The sequence below is a fragment of the Lepus europaeus genome, chromosome 1 (assembly GCF_033115175.1).
Source record: "Lepus europaeus isolate LE1 chromosome 1, mLepTim1.pri, whole genome shotgun sequence".
Classification (NCBI taxonomy): Eukaryota; Metazoa; Chordata; class Mammalia; order Lagomorpha; family Leporidae; genus Lepus; species Lepus europaeus.
In genome coordinates, this window is record NC_084827.1 from 95,896,136 (window position 1) to 95,916,126 (window position 19,991).

General features: G+C 34.7%; 1 protein-coding gene across 1 annotated transcript; it reads left to right on the forward strand.

The window, feature by feature from the left end:
• Window positions 1-10,978: 10,978 nt before the first annotated feature.
• LOC133766005 (elongin-C-like) lies at window positions 10,979-11,455 on the forward strand. Its single transcript, XM_062199744.1, has one exon. It carries the CDS (start codon window positions 11,165-11,167, stop codon window positions 11,453-11,455), a length of 291 nt encoding a protein of 96 aa, XP_062055728.1. The 5' UTR covers window positions 10,979-11,164.
• The last annotated feature ends 8,536 nt before the right edge of the window (window positions 11,456-19,991 follow it).

A 19,991-nucleotide genomic window follows, 5' to 3' on the forward strand; every position in this document is an offset into this window, starting at 1 on the left:
TATCCTTTTTGCTCTAAAGAGTTCTCTTTTTGCCTTTGTGGTCACATAGCTGACAGATTTATACTTCTTTGTTCTGAATGAGTTCATTTTTTCTCCTAATTGGACTCTGACTAATAACTGGACACATAGTATTTCTTCCTGTTTATTGATGTCTTTTAAATTTTTAACAGAATTTCATGTTTATATTTATATATTCATATGTTATATTTATAGTTAATTATGAACAACTTTATGCTTTGTTGTTCATATGCATGGGATTGGTTTTTAATACACATTCTTTTTTAAGATTGATTTATTTATTTGAAAGAGTTACACGGAGAGAGGAGAGGCAGAGAGAGAGGTTAATATACATTCTATTTGCTTCTTGCTAGAATAAAGGAATACTTTTAATCTCCATTGAGAGTTTAAGTAATTACTTTTCCTGTTAATGTTAGAGGATTGCTATGTACTTGGGATATATTAATTGGAGGTATTTCTAACAGAGTCATCAAATCTTGAGTAACCTGTCTGACTAGGTAAAGGTCTGTATCAGAATCCACACACATTGGGAAGAAAAATGAGGAAGGTATAATACAGACCAGTAAAGACAGGCAAGATCACAGCAGGCAACAGTAAAAATGGCTATTAGTTCTAAAAGAAATACTATTCATAGTGAATTATAAATGTTATTAGTGATGCAATCCATGGAGGCATAAAAGAAAATGTCGTTTTTCAGTATTAGAATCATGGCAGGTCAATTTGGTCATGATCGAAACAAATGTAAGAGTAAATGAAGTTATTATGAGATTTAAGTTGTTCAGAGAATGAATTAAGTATACAGTTGTGAAAGATCTTTATTTTAATCCAAATGCTTATTCAAGGAGTGTTATTAACATAAAACAATAGTATAGGTTTTTAGTTACGAAATCGCTGTGTTGATTGCTAAACCAGTGTAAATAAGTATTATTTCTGATACTTGTAGTTCTTCATTCCAACCAAGGTCAAAATGAGAGAATTAAATTAAGCTAATACTGGAGAATTTAGATTAGGTGGAAGGAATTTTTGTAGTAAAAGGAACATTTTATAGTGTATTTTAGGTACCTACCCATGCTTTCCTTCATAACAGAGACAGGCTAACTTTGTTTATAAAGTGCATTGTTTTGTAAATATTTTAGATTCTGTGGGCCAGTCTCTGTCACAGCTATTCAGTTCTGTCCATAGCACTGAAGCAACTACAGACAACAGTAAACAAATGAGCATTGTTGCATTCCAATAAAACTTTTTTGACTTATTGTGTTTTTATCATAATTATCATAAGCACAGGAATATCTGTACATAAGTTTCTGCTGCTATTTCTCTATAAAAAGCCAGAGTGTAAAACAAAGACAAAGACAAAGGAACCTGAGCCTTTACTGTAGGACACCATCACACCATCTGGCTGTTTATCTGAATCACACTTGCTAGTCAGAACCAAGTGAATATTACCAGATTGAGAAAGTTGTTAGAAAAATTCCCGGTTTTTTTCCAAGGGGTGGCAGGAATCAAGGTGTTTTCTTAAAAGTTTTGCAGTTTTTGAATGTTGGTAGGTAATTCGTTTTTTGAAATCTTTTGGAGAAACAACAGTGTGTGCTTAAAACAAAACAAAACATGTCTGAAGGATTAAAATCATTGTTCACAATTTCAATAATGAAGATTAATTTTGTCTTTGATGAACTTAAATTTGAAAACATGAAGAGACATATGCTAGGCTTGTGTAACAGAAGTAATGGGAGGAAAGAGACAGAAAATGAGGCAGAGTTGGAGCCATGGAAAGGTGAAGCCAGCAGTATGTAGGATATAGTCCATTTCCTAGTAAATATTTGCCTTTAAATTTGAATAAATAAATCTTCATGTTAAATATTTGAACTACTCTGAAGTATGAGTAAGCAGAGTAAGTCAATTGGCAGTGAGTCAATTAAAAAATTAAACTGTAAAAGAGATCATTTGGTACATGAGAGAAAAGGTAAGAGAATCTGGTTCTTCAATGGTGCCTTATAGTTCTATTTCTAGATCTTTTCCACAAGTCACCTTAGGAGTTACTACAAATAAAATAGTTTTATCTGCTACCTTGAATGCATTTCTTTTCTTTGTAATTAAAGTAGTCTAAATGAAGCATGTAACATCATTGAGCATATCTGGTTGTAGAATCCATGAATTCAGCACCATAGAAATTAATCATATTGATAGAGTCCAAAGAAAATGCATAGGCACAAAGGATATAATTGCAAAACAAAAGAATTTTTCATTATCCAACAATGTCCATTGTTCTCAATTAATTCAAGACTATAAAGGATGCTACCTATTCTTTGAAGGTGCTAATGAAATCTTTGGTAAAACTGATACTTTGGATAATTAGAAAATAGCTAAAAGAATGGATTTCTGAAGAAGAAAAATTTAAAAAGGGGTGGATTTTCATTGATGCTACACAAAGTATTGTAAATATCACAAGTTCTGATAAACAGGAATCTAAAAGTGTTTTATTAATTTAAAGTGCTATAATTCCCTTAAATTGAAATTTGTGTGACCCCCACTCCCACCCCTACTTTCAACACAAATAAGTGCTTCATTAAAACCCAATTATGGGGGCCGGTGCTGTGGCGCAGCAGGTTAACACCCTGGCCTGAAGTGCCAGCATCCTATATGGGCACCGGCTCTAATCCCAGCTGCTCCTCTTCCGATCCAGCTCTCTGCTATGGCCATGGGTAGCAGTAGAAGATGGTCAGTGAGCCCCTGCACCCGCATGGGACACCTGGAAGAAGCTCCTGGCTCCCCGCAGCTCCAGCCATTGCAGCCAGTTGGGGAGTGAACCAGCTGATGGAAGACCTCTTTGTCTTTACCTCTCTCTGTAACTCTGTATTTCACATAAATAAAATAAATCTTTAAAAAAATTACATGTGGTAGATATTTGACCTAGTGACTAAAATGCGAAATAGAATGCCTTTGTTGCACATTATAGCTTGAATTCAAGTCTTGGCTCTACCTCCTGTTTTCAGCTTCCTGATAATACAGACCCTGTGAGGCAGGAGGTTCAAGCATATAGGTTCTTCTCATCTGTGTCAAAGACTTGGGTTGAGTTCCCAACTTCAACTTCAGCCTGGCCCAAACCTGGCTGTTGGGAGCATTTGAAGATTGAACTAGTAGATAGGCATTCTGTCTAATCCTTTCTCTCTCTTTCTCTCTCTCTCTCTCTCTCTTACACACACAAAAAAACACACAAACAATCTCAAATAATTTTTTAAATTAAATGTTTAAAATTGAATATCAGATTAGTCTGTTCTAATTAACATAGCTCCACTTTAACCAGACTGGGCTAGATCTACTTGCTTGATAGTATGTTTCAAATCCAGTGTATCTTTATTGATTTTCTGTGAGGATGGTCTGTGCATTGATGAGTGTGGGCTGTTGAAGTCACTCTAATATTATTTGCTTTGTTTATGTGGGTGTTATTGTTGGATACATATATATTTATGATTGTCTTACTTCTTAGTTGAAATTTTTTATCAAAATTTGATGTCCTCCTTTATCTCTTTTTACAATTTTTTATATAAAATCTCTTTTATCTGGTATTAGGATAGCTTCACCAGTTCTGTCTTGATTTCCATTTTCATCATATATCTTTTTCCAGCCTATCATTTTCACTCTGTGTGTGTCTTTGTTTGTGAAATGAATTTCTTCTGGCAGAATATAGTGGAGTCTTGTTTTTATTATCCATTCAGCCACCCTAAACCATTTGGTTGGAGAATTTAATCCATTTACATTGAAGGTTAGTATAGATAAATAAGAACTAAGCCCTGTGATTTTGAAGATTGTATACTGATTCTACCTATTCTGTTAGTATATTTGGTAGTGTGACTGTTTTCATGATGTTTACTTCTAATACAGGATACCTTTCAGAATTTCTTGTAGGGCTGGTCTGAATTCTTAGTTTTTGCTTTTCTAGAAAATACTTCATTTATCCTTCACTTATAAAGGATGGTGTCAATGGACAGAATATACTTTTTTAAGATTCCACATGATATCATACAATTTTATGTATATTGCTTATTATTCTTACCATGATTTCCTCTGGGTTCATCCATGTTGTCATTACAAATTTCCTTTTCTAAAAAAGCTGAATAACATTCCATTATATATATATATATATATATATATATATATATATACACATATATATGTGTGTATACATATATATATGCACAAATAATCTCCCATTTTCTATATCCATTCAGCCTTCAATGGACACTGAGTTTGATTTTGTATCTTGGCCATCGTGAACAAAACTGCAACAAATGTAGGAGTGCTACTATGTTTTTCAAATGGGAATTTCAGTTAGTTTGTATATATACTCAGAACTGGAATACCTGGATTATATTTTCATAACAATTTTTTGTGGGTACTTCAAACTGTTGTGTATAATGATTGCGCCAATTTACAACCTCAACAGTGTATAAGCTTTCCTTTTCTCCAGATGGTCACCAACACTTATCATTTGACTTCATAGTAACCATTATAATAGGAGAGAGGTAATATTTCATTCTGGTTTTTATTTTCAGTTTCCTGGTGATTAGTGGTATGCACTCTTTGATGTGTTTGATGGACATTTTTATGTCTTCTTTGGAAAAATGCCTATTCAAGTACCTTTCGCATTTTCAAATTGCGTTAGTTGAGTTTTTTGTTGTTGAGCTGTGTGGGCTCTTTTAAGTATATTATAGATGTTAATCCTTTATCAAATGTTTCTAAACATCTTCTATTCCATTGTTTGCCTTATTATTATTGTTATTTATTTGACAGATAGAGTTAGACAGTAAGAGAGAGACAGAGAGAAAGGTCTTCCTTCCGTTGGTTCACCCCCCCAAATGGCCACTATGGCCAGAGCTATGCCGATCTGAAGCCAGGAGCCAGGTGCTTTCTCCTGGTCTCTGACATGGGTGCAGGGCCCAAACACTTGGGCCATCCTCCACTGCCTTCCCCAGCCCGCAGCAGAGAGCTGGACTGGAAGAGGATCAACCAGGACTAGAACCTGGCGCCTATATGGGATGCCAGCGCCGCAGGCAGAGGATTAACCAAGCGAGCCATGGAGCTGGCTCCTGTTTGCCTTATTATTGTGCAGTTTCCCTTACTGTGCAGAACTTATTTTCAATTTGATGTAGTCCTACTTTTTCATTTTTGGTTTTGTTGCCTGTATATTTGAGGTCTTGTTAAAAAATGTTTCCTACAGTAAAATTAAAGACATTTTATCCCATGTATTCTTCAAACTTTTGTAATTTCAGATCTTATGTATAAATCTTTAATCCATTTTGAGATGATGTTTGTATATGTTTGTGTATAACATAAAGTTGCATCTTCATTTTTTTTCCATGTATATGTCTAGCTTTCCCTTAGCATTTATTGAAAATACTATTCTTTTTCCTAATGTGTGTTCCTAGCACTATGGTCAAAAACTAGTAGATTGTGTAAGAGTGGTTTCATTTCTGAGCTCTCTGTTTTGTTTTACTCTATTGATTGATTGTTTTGGGCCAGTACCATCCTGTTTTGATTGATACAGGTTTGTAATATGCTTTGAACTCAGTTTATGGAACACCTCCAGTTTTGTTAAAATTTTTACTTATCATTTAATTTATTTGAAAGGCAGAAATACACCCCTAAGGGAAGGGGGAGGGATGGTGAGGAAGAGAAAAAGGATGGACAGACACACAGATATCACCTGCCCTCTGTTGGTTCACTTTCTAATGACTGCAACATCCAGGGCTGAGCCAGGCATAAGCCATGAACTAGGAATTCAATCCAGGTATCCTGCCTAGGTGGCAGGGACCCCAGTACCCTGGCCACCATCTGCTGCCTTCCCAACATATGCATTAGCATGAAACTGGGTTAGAAGAGGAGGTATTCCATTATGGGGTGCTGGTGTCCCAACTGGTGAGTTAACTGCCATGCCAAATGCCTGTTCTATACAAAGTTATTACATTGCATTGAAGGACTTTGATTGCAAATAGAAAAATAAGGAGGCTAAGAAGCAGTTTGAAATAAAATCCATTGGCAGTAGCATTTCATTGAAAATAGTTTTGGATACATTGTTTTTCCTGAGTTTTGAAATTTTTGGTGTTATGTTCTTACATGTTCATTTACACAAATTTATACTCACCATTACATGTTAAAAAACACAAGTAGTAATAGTAAGAATTATTGACATTATGAACATATGTGGGATTCATATAACCTATGAAATATATTATATAATATAATTATATATTATAGTTATATATTATGTTGTCTATGTTATATATTATATGTAATAATATAATCTATGTAATAGATTAATCATATCATAGAAACAGTCAAGTCACCATATTGAAAAAATAAAATGTTAACTATTAAACATCAAAATTCGGAACTGCATTTTAAAAGTATGGTTTCTATGTGCATCAGGGGTCCGAGCAGGAATAAAAAAAGGATGTAACATGCAATCAGGTAATTAGAGGGATGTATAATACACGGCAGTGCTTAGGGATATTAAAATACCCTGAGGCCTATAATAGCAGGCTTTTATAGTTATGTGGTAAAGATTGCCTAGCAGAAAATGTAAACTAACAGAAAAATAGAGTTAGCTTAGAATGACCATAGAGGTAGGAAGTATGGAGATTAGATGCCCTGAATTCTTTCACTTGCTTCCCACCAATTTCTTGCTAATGTCACCCCTTTGAGGTTCTCAACCAGAAGCCTTTTAGATTACAGAACATGATTCAGAAGGGTAGAGAGAGTCAATGTAAAGGTCAATCAGAAGTATTCAACTTATATTCTAATCTGGTATCATTACTGTTTTGTGTAACCTTGGAAATTTACTTGACCTTTCTAGATTCTAGAGTTTTTTTTTTCATTTTTAACTTATTAATATATAGAAAAAGGAGTTCATGAATTTCATAGAGATGATTTCAAGAATATAATGATACCTTAATGATTATTTATTACTTCCCTCCTACCTCCCTCCTTTTTATCAATAATTTTTTTCAATGACATGCTTTAAATTTACTTTAAAATGACAGATTTAGTGCTCCTCCAAATTAAAATAAAAAGAGTTCTAGAAATAAAAAAAATAGAAAGACCAATGTTCCACAGAATACAAACAAGGGTTATAAACAATAATCAAATCACAAGATGTCAATTCCACTCATAAATTAAGATATTTTTTGGGACTCCATATATTAGCTGTCACAAATCAGAGAAAATATATGATATTATATGTGTATATATGCCATGTTTTCTTTATCATCATCATCATCATCAGTCGATGGACATCTGGGTTGATTCCATATCTTTGCTATTGTGAATTGAGCTTCAGTGAGCATGAAGGTATAGATCACTCTTTCATATGCTGATTTCATTTGGGTATATTCCCAGTAGTGGGATAACTGGGTCATATAGTAGATATCTTTTTATTTTTTTGAGAAATCCCCATACTGTCTTTCATAATGGTTGTACTAGTTTACATCTCCACCAAAAGTGTATTAAGGTACCATTTTCTCCAAATCCTTCACAGCATTTGTTAGCTTTTGATTTTTGGATGATAGCCACTCAAATTGGGATGAAGTAATATACTTCATTATGGTTTTGATTTGCATTTCCCTGATCATTAGTGATCCTGAAAATTTTTTCATGTTTCATTCTTTTGAAAAATACCTATTTGTGTCCTTTACCCGTTTCTTAACTAGATTGTTTGCTTTATTGTTGTTGAGTTTGTTGAGCTCCTTATATAGCCTGGACATTAACCCTTTATTTAATGCAGAGTTTACAGATTTTTCTCCCTTTCTGTCAGTTGCCTCTTCCCTCTGCTGAGTGCTTCCATTCTGTGCGGAAGCTTCTTAGATTCATGTAATTATATTTTTCTAGTTTTGCTATTGCTGACTGTGTTTCTAAATTCTTATCCAAAGTCTTTGCTTCAGCCAATGTCTTGCATTGTTTCCCCTGTGTTTTCCTCTAATAATTTCAGAGTCTCAGGTCTTTGGTTTAGATCTTTTTAAACCACTGTGGGTTGATTTTTGTATAGGGCATAAGGTAGTGGTCTTGTTTCATACTTCTGCATTTGGGGATCCAATTTACCAAAGAACATTTGTTGAAGAGACTGTCCTTTCTCCAGGGATTGATTTTAGCTCATTTGTCAACAATTAGTTGGTTGTAAATGAGTGGATGAATTTCTGGGGTTTCTGTTCTGTGTCATTGGTCCACAGTCTATTTTTGTGCCAGTACCAGCCTGTTTTGGTTATAACTGCCTTGTAGTATGCCTTAAATTCTGGCATTGTGAAACCTCTAGCTTTGTTTTTATTGTGTAAGATTGCTTTAGCTCCTCAGAGACTCTTGTGCTTCCATTTGAATTTTTGGATCATTTTTGTCTGTATCTGAGAAGAACGTCTTTGGTATTTTGATAGATTACCTAAAATGTAGTGAAATGTGATGACATTGAATCTGTAAATTTCTTTTAATAGTATGGATATTTTGATGATACTAATTCTTCCAATACATGAAAAATGAAACTTTTTCCTTTTTTTGTGTGTCTTCTTCTATTTCTTTCTCCAATGTTTTATAATATTCATCACAGAGATCTTTCACATCCTTGGTTAAATTTATCCCAGAGTATTTAAGTTTTTGCAGCTATTGTGAATGGGACTGATCTTAGAAGCTCTTTCTCATTCATGCATTGTATATGTATACAAATTCTATTGATTTTTGTGTGTTTATTTTATGTCCTGCAATATGAATTCCAATAGTCTCTTATGAATTCCAATAGTCTCTTTGTAGAGTCTTTTGGTTCCAATATATAAAGGATCATGTCATCTGCAAACAGAGATAATTTGACTTCCTCCTAGCAATTTGTATCTCTTTGATTTTTGTTTCTTTCTTAATGGCTCTGGCTAATACTTTTAGAACTATGTTAAATACTTGTGGTGAGGGTTGGCAGCTTTGACTGGCTCTGCACCTTAGTGGGAATGCTTCTAGTTTTCCCCCCATTCAACATGATGTTGGCTGAGGGTGTTTTAAAAAGGATTTTATTTATTTGAAAGGCAGAATTACACACACACACACACACAGAGAGAGAGAGAGAGAGAGAGAGAGAGAGAGAGCGAGCCACAGACAGAGATCTTCCATCTTCTGGTTCACTTCTTAAATGACCACAAAGCCAGGGCTGGGGCAGGCCAAAGCCAGGAGCCTGCAGTTCCAACCAGGTCTCCCACATGGGTGGCAGAGGCCCAAGTGCTTGGGCCATCTTCCACTGCCTTCCCAGGAACATAAGCACAGAAATGGATCTGAAGTGGAGCAGCCATTACTTGAACTGGCACTCATAATGATTGTGTTATCACACATGTCTTAATCCACTGCCACAATGCCAACCCCAGGTCCTAGAATTCTTATCTTCTAAATAAAATCCTCTGCAATCTCAGAGTGTCATAGCTGCGTGAAAACAACTTCAGAATAGGTTGTGTATAAATCTGCAAGATATTGTATTGTTTAGTGGAATATATTTTAAATTCTTATAATAATGTAGAGGTTTACTTCAATTACTCCTGGTTGCTGATGGTTTTATGACTATTACTTACTCTTGGAAATTGAGTCAATCTTTAATTGCAAAGGCTCTCCAATAAGAACTTTAGATTTTAAATATTGTCCTTCATACAGAGAAATTCTAAAATTCATGCCATTTATCCGTTATAATACATGTTGTCTTACATGTAAACATGTTCAACACCCTTAGAAATATAATAGTAATCAATAATAATATTCTTTTATAACTTTAAAATAAAATTCCAAAATAGTTATAATTTATTTCTAGATATTTTACTTAGCATGTGAAATTCATAAATCACATGAATGGGTGATTAATACTGATTAAACTCTTTGAATCAAGTTGATATTAGGTTGGCAATTTTATACACATGATTTCATTTAATGTTACACAGTTTTCATAAAATATAATTATTGGAGTTTGATTTAACAAAAAACTGGAGATTCAAGATGTTAAGCCCTAGGTCATACAGTAAGTGATCAAACCAGAAATTGAATATGGATTTATTATATCCCAAGGCCGAAATATTTCCTGAAATACACAACATAATGTTTGGGCTCTTCCCACACTATCTCTAATAATTTATATCATACAACATGTGCCTTTGTTTTGGAAATATTACTTCAGCATTTGTATTTTGTTGAGACCTCAAGCTTAATGAATAACATCTGGGAATACAGAATTACAATGAGGTTGCTGCTCACTAGGTGGTCTGTGTATATTGAGATCTGGAAGTGCAAGTCAACATTGATAACAAAGTACACAGAAGATGGTATTTGCATTTCTGATTTCATTGTTGGCCTTTGCTATGGTTTGGGTTGGGTTTCAAAGTATCTGCCAAAGCTTCATGTGTTGAAACTCAATGTCAACTGTGAGATATTGAGAGTGAGGGAATTTAGAGGTTAGTCCTTGGGAAGGTAACTGGAATAAATGAAGTGAGTAGGGTGGAGTCCCTGTGGTTGAATCCTGGAGGCTTTGTAAGCAGAGCAAGAGAGACCAAGCACATGCACTCCCTGTCTGTTGCTACATGAGACCCATGCCTATTGGAAAGAAGTTTGCAACCAGCTGCTGCCCCTGAACTTGCGCCTCCAGATTCAAAACCCAACTTTAGCTTCTTTTCCTTATAAAGTTGCCCGCCTTAGGCATTTCATTATCACAACGAAAAAAATGGACTAATACACGTATCTCAGGACTAGAGTTTGTGGTTTTTTTCCTTTTTTTTTTTTCCCAGTCAAGACAATTGAGCCAAGCACTAAAATCTTAGGCCGTGCGTTTTACTATACAAAAGGTGTTCAGTGGGAGAGGAGGTTGTACACTTTCTATAACACGAAAATAACTTGTGGAGCAATTCTACCACCAAAACTAGAAAAGCTGGAGGAAAATCTCAAAAACTGCCTCACGGACAGACCCACCAGGTACTAATCTCCCGCGCGTCGCGGAGAGCGGCTGTGACCTGACGGAAGTAATCCTTTAGATTGCCCCGGAACCCACGGGGGAAACTACTAAAGTTTCTGTGGAAGCAAAGTAGAATTTCATAAGAACATAACGGATGGAGAGGATAAAACGTATGGTGGCTGTGAAGGTCCTGATGCCATGTATGTCAAGTTGATATCTTCTGATGGTCATGAATTTATTGTAAAAAGAGAACATGCACTAACATCAGGAACAATTAAAGCCATGTTGAGTGGCCCAGGTCAGTTTGCTGAAAACGAAACCAATGAGGTCAATTTTAGAGAGATCCCTTCACATGTGCTATCAAAAGTATGCACGTATTTTACCTACAAGGTGCGCTACACTAACGGCTCCACCGAGATTCCCGAATTCCCAATTGCACCTGAAATCGCACTGGAACTGATGATGGCTGCGAAATTCCTAGATTGTTAAATAAAATATAATAAATATAATATATAAATATAAATATATAATATATGTTATAAAAATATAATATAAAAATATAATAAACAGTTAAAAAAAAAAACCTGCCTCACAGCATCAAAGAAGTAGGAAGGGATTTGCAATGTGGAAGAAGGTAATCAGCTAAAATAATGCTGACATCCTTTATCCCATCTCCATTAAAATTGTTTTCCAAATCATGTCATGCAGAGCTGAGAGGACACAAGTAGAACAAAAAGACACATTTTATGGGTAAAAAATTAAGGAGAATTTTTGACTGCTGAAAAGACTGTGTTGGAGATCGTGGAGTACCCAAGGGCAGAGGTCCTTGATAATACTCAGGAAATACATATAGGAACTTGAAGGTGTCAATGACCGAAGAGGTAAAGTGAACTGGAAATGCACTAGCTGTCACAAAAGGATGAAAAATAGCTTTATACCAGCTCAATTCCAAACTGAAAGAATCCCTTTTTTCTACTCATATTGCTTGCCATAAAGCATTTCGCCTTTTGTCAGCCTAATTCCCGGAATTTCAGAACAAAGTATAAAATCTCTGAATAAATTCATGTATTTAAACACAGCTTACTTACCAAATATTGATAAGTGAATTATCCATGATTACTTTTTCCACATTTAAATATACCTGTTAACTATTGAGTTTTTTGTTTTCAGTGCCAACGGAAAGACAAGTATTATACATTCGAATTGAGAACCTCACCTGTGATACACCATTCTATAGAACTATTTGAATCAAATTCTAAACCAATTGTTTTTACAATATTAAATAGTATTGCAGCATTTACTACAAGGCTTTGGGAAAATTTTCATTAAAAAGTATAGCAATGATGACTTACACACTTTAAAATAAGTGTGTACACTTTAAATCAAAATTTGGAATGATCATTCAGTAACATTTGGAAAGTGGAGCCCGACTTATTTTGTAGCCGCTCTCTATGGAAAGGAAAGATGTACTATGTTGTTTCTCCTCTCTCTTAAGGTTAAATAGAATTTAAGCAATATTGTATGTATTTATTCATTTTTTCAGTCATTAGTCACTAGTATTTCGAGATAAGTGTGAAAGAAAAAATTTCCAAAATAACTCATTGGAGCCAAGAGAAAAATAGCCAGTTTCATATTTGTTTATTCTACTAAGGTATCTATTTCTCAAACAATTTGTCATTCAAGACTCAGGACATGAAGATGACACCAAAGGTGTGGATTAAGGAAAGGAATCCAACCAGAACCTCATTGAAGACTAATCTGTTCATGGAGAAAAGACAGAAAACCAAGCAACCAACCAGCCAACCAAGACAGTCAAGAGGATTAGAAAAAGTATTCCAGCAGCACAAGGATTTCAGTTAAAAAAAAAATCTATGTTTTGAATGTAGGTCTCTACATGATGTTAAAAAAAATTTGATCCAATGTTAGAAAATCAGCATGTTTTTCATTAAAAAATCTTGATGTCTGGCGCTGGCGCTGTGGCATAGCTGGTAGAGCCACAGCCTATGGTGCCGGCATCACATATGGGCATGGGTTTGAGTCCTGCACCTGCGTGGGGGACCTAGAAGAAACTCCGGGCTCCTGGCTTCAGATTGGCCCAGCTCTGGCTGTTGCAGCCATTTGGGGAGTGAACCAGTGGATGGAAGACCTCTTTCTTCCTCTCTCTCTGCCTCTGCCTTCCTGTAACTCTGCCTTTCAAATAAATAAATCAATAAATCTTTTAAAAAAACTTTTAAAAAGTCAATAAAAGATCTAAAAAACCTATATGATGTAAAATGAATCTACCTCAAAGAACCAAGGAACAAAATTTCTTTTGTGGATTATAGAAATCTTCTATTACATCCTTGCCTTCTTTGAATCCGTTCTCAGTGAAGCAGCTGGACAGAATCCCATTAAACTCAGATGAGAATATATCCTTACTCTGCTCAAAATTCGGCACAGCTCTATGTCTCATTAGAGTACAACCCAGAGTCCTTCCATGTTCTATGTCTCTAGACCTTACTTACTTTGCTTCAATCATACTGACGTTGTGGCTATTTCTCTAATACTTCAGCCATCATGGCTCCTTAGGATCTTTGCATTTTTTGTCCCTTCTGCATACAAAGCACTTTTCCAAGAAAGTTTCATCTTACTCTCACTTGATTGAAGTCTTGTCTCATATGTCATCTTCTCAGTGGAAACTAACCACCTAATTTTTTTTTTAACCACCTAAATTGATACCATATCCCTGATACTCCTATTTCCTTTCCCTAGTTGATTTCCTTCCATGGTTATCACCACATACAGATTTAACTTATTTATTCTTGTCATACACTTTAGATCATGGTTCTTTGTATACTTTGTGTTACAATCTTGTTTATAAGAATTGTAACTGAGAGCTAATGGCCAAGCTCTGGGGAACACTCTGGTGGTTTTGTAATGGAGGCAGGAATTGACTGGCTGCTCCCATACTGGAGTATGAGCTCTGCCCTGTAAAACCAGCATGTCATGGCCCAAGACTGAGTTCAGTACACTGTTGCTGGAAAGTACAAGATGGTAAATCATTTAGGTCTCAGGGGCCAGAAGTTCTCTTTCATTTAGCAGCTTGAGACTATGTAGAAATACAGGGGTACAAGTGGGTCTTGGTGAAACCTTATTGATACTTCCTGAGAAACTGCATTTCATGTGATTTTCGCATGTTTAGACAGGATAAAGAAATTGTGATATATATAAACACTATGGAATACTATGCAGCAGTAATAAAAAAATTAAAATCTGTCTTTTGCAAGAAAATGGATGCAACTGGAAACCATTATTCCTAGTAAAATAAGCTAGTCCCCAAAAGACAAATACTCTATGTTTTCCCTAATGGGTAGTAACTAATTAAATACCTAAAAGGTAATCTATAAGAATGACATTGACATTTTGAGATTTACAGCTCTTGTCTTGACTGTTGGGGAACAGTTTTTTTTTTTTTCTTCTAAATATTTGTTGAATATTTTACTTAGTGTAGGGTTAATCTTATGAGTATAAATTAAACTGAAAATAGATCTTTGTAAAAATTAAGAGCGGAAATAGGAGAGGGAGAAAGAAAAAGGTGGGAACATGGGAGGGAGGGAGGATAGAGTGGGAAGTATCACTGCATTCCTGAATCTGCATATAGGAAATACATGAAATTTATATACTGTAAATAAAATTTTAAAAAAGTTTTAAAAATTTACCTGTTTTTAAATATTCTTATGTCAATATTTTTAACCATTAAAAATACATCAAAACTAAAAGAAAAAAATACACCTCCACATAGTCTTTGCTTCATAAACTGTTTTGAATGAAAAAGTCTTCCCAGATTTGCTAATGAGGAATCTGGAAGCTAGCATTATAACATTAGCATTATAACATTTGTCCAACATCACATAGCTAAAAATAAATTCTGATAGCTTAATCTCTTAATCACCAATTTTAAAATACATCAAGAAATATGTGATCTTCCAAAGAACTAGAAAAATCATTTCTTTGTAGAGGTACATATTAGTCACATGTGAATAAATATACAAATTCTGATTTCACTCTTTTATATAATATAACTTCTAAATAAACTGAACATATTAGCCATTGATCTAAATGGTGAAAGCCGAGACAAAATTCAATGTTCTTTTTTCCATTAGTGTCAAAGAACCCATTGTACCTCTCACAGCTGTCTACTATGTCTTCTGTCCCACCTTTCCTGGATTTGGATTAGTCAACACTGTACAGTTATGTTATTGAAATTACAGTGACCTCCACTATGTTCCTCATTAAAATACAAGCTATCATGTTTTAAAGTATAACTTGAGTAGCAAAGAGTTCACAAATCATATTTGCATAGCTCTGCAAATTTTAAAAAGTGAATATATCCTTGTACCAATGTTGTGTTAGTAAATATATATCAACCACCCACCCACATACCTCAAAAAAGGGCAGAAACAAAAAAATTGAAACATCTAATTTTTCTTGATTTGAATGCCCTAAACGTGACCAATTTCAAGCTACTAACTTCCTGTCAACCAACTTGCAAAATTCAAAAATTAACGATTCTAGAAGCCAGCACTGTAGTGTTGCAGGTAAAGCCACCAACTACAGTGCTGGCAGCTCATGTGGCTGCTGACTCGAGTCCCACTCAAGTCCACTCCACTTCAGATCCAGTTCCCTACTAATGCACCTGGGAAAGCAGCAGAAGTTTACCCAAATCCTTGGGTCCCTGCACCCATGTGGGAGACCCAGATGAAGTTCCTGGCTCCTGGCCTTGGCCTGGCCCAGCCCTGATCATTGTGGTCATTTGGGGAGTGAACCAGTGGATGGGAACTCTCTCTCTTTCTCTCTCTCTCTCTCTGCCTCTACCTGTCCCTCTCTATAACTCTTTCAAAATAAATAATTTTTTTTTAGAAAATTGGTGATTTTCGCACATGATACAGACTGACCGGAGTGTATCACAAAACCCCAAAGCTTATTCTTCCCTCTTAAATCACTACTGCCCAGTGTCCTGAAAGCAGCCAGTGTTCTTTTAACTCCCACTTTTCAATTTAAAATAAAGGAATCACATACATGCTCTCATGTATGATGTCATTTGCTCAATTCTGTGTTTGTGAAACATTTCCATGTGTTAGAAGTAGCAGTAATTCATCCATTTTCAGCACGGTATATTATTCTATGCAATGCTATAGTATAGATCCACTTTAGAGTTGACAAACATTTGGATCATTTCTAGTCATTAGTAATTAGTAATTAGAAATAATACTCATGAAAATTCTATTTGTATTCTTTGGTGAATACTTTCAAGGCCATTGTTCAGTATTTTTCCTTGCTTATTTTTAATGAGACTTCTTTTTATTATTGAGTTTTAAAATTCTCAATCTTTCTAAATATTTAATGCATTCAGTGCATATTTTCTGCAGTCCTAGTTTATGGAATACTCTCCTGTGTTAATTTCTTGAAGCATTGCTTAAATACTTATCTTTGACATTTAAATCATAATATGTTGGAATTAATTTTCATATATGTTGAAGGTCAAGATTAATTCTTTCCATGTGGATATTTGCTTCTGCATCTATATTAAAAAAAAACATTCTATTTCCCACTCTTCTTCATTTCCAACTATGTCACAAATTTATTTATGTACATGTAGGCCTTTTTCTGGAATTCATACCATTTTGCTGTGTTTGCAGCAGCATCGTATTGTCAAACTTAATGCAGAATGATAATTAGATATCTGAAATGGGAGTTGTCCATTTTTCTTCCTCTTATTTAAGATTGGTCTGATTATTCTTCACCCTACACATTTTTCTATACCTTTTTGTATCAGAGTGTTACTTTTCATCAAAAACTTTGCTTGGTTTTGTTTGTGTAACATTAAAGCCATAAGTTCATTTTGTCTCATATATTTAATATCTTAAAAGACATTTAATATTGTAAAACGTATCTTTAATATCTTAAAAATATTGATTCTATTTGTTAGCAGGTTTTACCCATGCACCAATTATACTGTACCTTTATATTTCTTTTAATTCTAATTGAAATTGTCACTAAAAAGATCTGGTACACCTTTCATTACATTTTGAAAAATTATGTTTTATTTGAGGATATAAATTGTATTTTATATTTAATTTCTTAATGATTAATGATATATACAAACCATTTTTAGTACATTACTATGTTTTGGATGTCTCCCAAAAGCCCACATATTAATGGTTTGGTCTCAAAAGTTTTAAGTTACTGGCACTAACACAGCAGAAACTTAATCCAATCATAGCTTCTAGAAGTAAGTCCTTTGGGACATGATTAAATTGCATTAATTTTAGGGTAGAAACCACAAGATCAAGAGAGACAGCAGCAGATGTATGCATATTTTTTGCTATGTGTTGCTCTGTACTGCCTCAGAACTATGCCAGTAAAATCGCCATCACGGGATGCCAGGTCAGTGTGGCACCCAGTCTTAGACAGACTGTCCAGAACTATGAGATGAAATAAAACTTTTCTTGAGTATTTTGTTGTAGTAATAAGAAGCTTACTGATACATACATTGATTTCTGTATCCAGCAACATTTAATCAAGTAGTACAGTATTCTTAGTAGTTTATCTATGGTTAGTTTTGTATTTTCAAGGTTCTTAATGATGTTATTAGCAATAAGCACAATCGTATTTGTCTTGAGAGTGATTGCATTTTTATAGATTTCTTGCAATATATTAACATGCTATGAGATTTACATATTTAAAACACATAACGATTAATTTTCTCATATGTATAACATAGAACACTCTTGAAACTATCACCCCAGCGAATAATGAACACATCCCTTACACTACAAAATTTCCTCATGACCTTCCTACTAACTCCATTCCTATGCAACTGTAATTCTACTTTCTATCACTAAAGATTAACTTGTGTTTTGAGAACTCTATATAAATAATACAATATATATTATTTTTCTGTGACTTGTCTCATTCAACATAGCTATTTTAAGATTCGTCCATGGTGCATTGACAAGTTTATCAATGTTTAGGGGTACTCTATCATACCTCTATCTGTCTGTCTAAATTTATTTATACTTCAATTTGTTAATCCATTCACCTGCTGTTAGATTCATAAGTTATTTCATTTTTAGCTATTAAATAAAAATATGTTCTAAAAATTAATTACATTTCTCAGACTAAAGATCTCAGAATTAAATGGTTATGTTATATGGCTTTTATATATTTAAAGTTTTAATAAACTGCTACAATGTTTTTCTAAGCATTTATAATACTTTATATGTGTATTATAGTATATTACATAGAATGTTACATGCACATTAAGTAAAATTGGTTAGTAGAGTCCTTCAAATTTTTCATATATTTGCTTATTTTTCATCAGACATTGATCTATCAGATACTGAGGGGCACTGTAATCTCAAACTATTTGTGACTTCTACTCCTTAACTCTATGTATTATGCCAGGGTGAAATAAGTATAAATATTTAAGAATGTTGTGTCCCCTTTATAAGTTGAATCTTAATAATAAGATGTATTACCTACTGTCCTTGAAAATATTGTACCTGATATGGATAAAACCAGTGCAGACTTCTTTTTATTAATGTTAGCATAGTACATATTTAAGGTATATTTCTTGTAGGCAGTCATAATTGAGGTTTTTTATTTTATGTAATTAGTGATATTTGCCTTTAATTATTATTTAGACCATATACTTTTTAAAAAATTTTACATAGTATATTCTCTAGGGCCTAGTTTTCTTTCTTTTTATTTATTTATTTATTTTTACTTATTTATTGGAAAGTCAGAGTTACAGAGAGAGGGAGGGGGAAACACAAAGAGAGATATTCCATCCAGTGATTCACTCCCTAATGGCTGCAACAGCCAGGGATGAGGCAGGCTGAGGGCAGGAGTCAGGAGCTTCAGTTGGGTATCCTACTAGGGTGCAGGGACCCATTGGGCCATCCTCTGCTGGACTTCCCAGGCCATTAATAGAGAGCCAGGTCAGAAGTGGAGCAACTGGGACTTCCACAGTGCCCGAATGGAATGCCAGAGTCTCAGATGGTGGCTTTTCCTGCTATGCAACAATACCAGTACCTAGACCATTTACATTATATTTAATGTGATAATCATATGGGTTTAAAGGCAATGCATTGTCTTTTTATTTTCTATTTCATCTTTCTTTTCTATTCCTGAGTACTTTTATTTTGAGTGATTTATGAAATAATTTTATTTTTTTTGGATTATAAACTACAACCTTTTTTTTGGCATCTTATCACAGTTCACCTTCAACTAATATCATAACATTTCACATATAATACCGATATACTTCAATTTCATGCCATCATAAAGTAAAAAGAAAATATAAGTTGAACTATGGTAAGTCAGGGACTACGTATATAGATCTGCATTACATTCTCCCTCCTAACCTTTGAGCTATTTCCATTACTATATATATTGCTTTGTATGTTATAAACTTCATAATAAATTATTGTTACTTTTGCCTTAAATAGTTCATTATCAGAATGGGCATTAACTCAAGCAATGAAAGTTTTTCATCTTACATTGGAGTACCTAGATTTGATTCTCAGCTTCAGCTCCTGATTCCAGCTTCCTGCCAATGCAGAGCCTGGAAGGAAGTGGTGATGGCTCAAGTCTAGGTTACTGCCACCCACAGGAGTGACCTGAATTATATTCCTGGGTCCTGGCTTTCACCCTTGCATAACCTCATTTGTTGCAAGCTTTAGGGGAGTGAACCAGTAGATGAGAATGTGTTTCTCTCTTTCTTTCCTTGCTCTCTTTCTTTTTTTTTTCTCTCTCTCTCTCTCTTTTCTCTCTCTCTCCCACCCTCACCCCTCCCTCCTTCTTTCTCTCTCTCAAATAAAAATAAAGAGTCCATTATCTACTGGCGCCGTGGCTCAATAGGCTAATCCTCCACCTTGCGGCGCCAGCACACCGGGTTCTAGTCCCGGTCGGAGCACCGGATTCTGTCCCGGTTGCCCCTCTTCCAGGCCAGCTCTCTGCTGTGACCTGGGAGTGCAGCGGA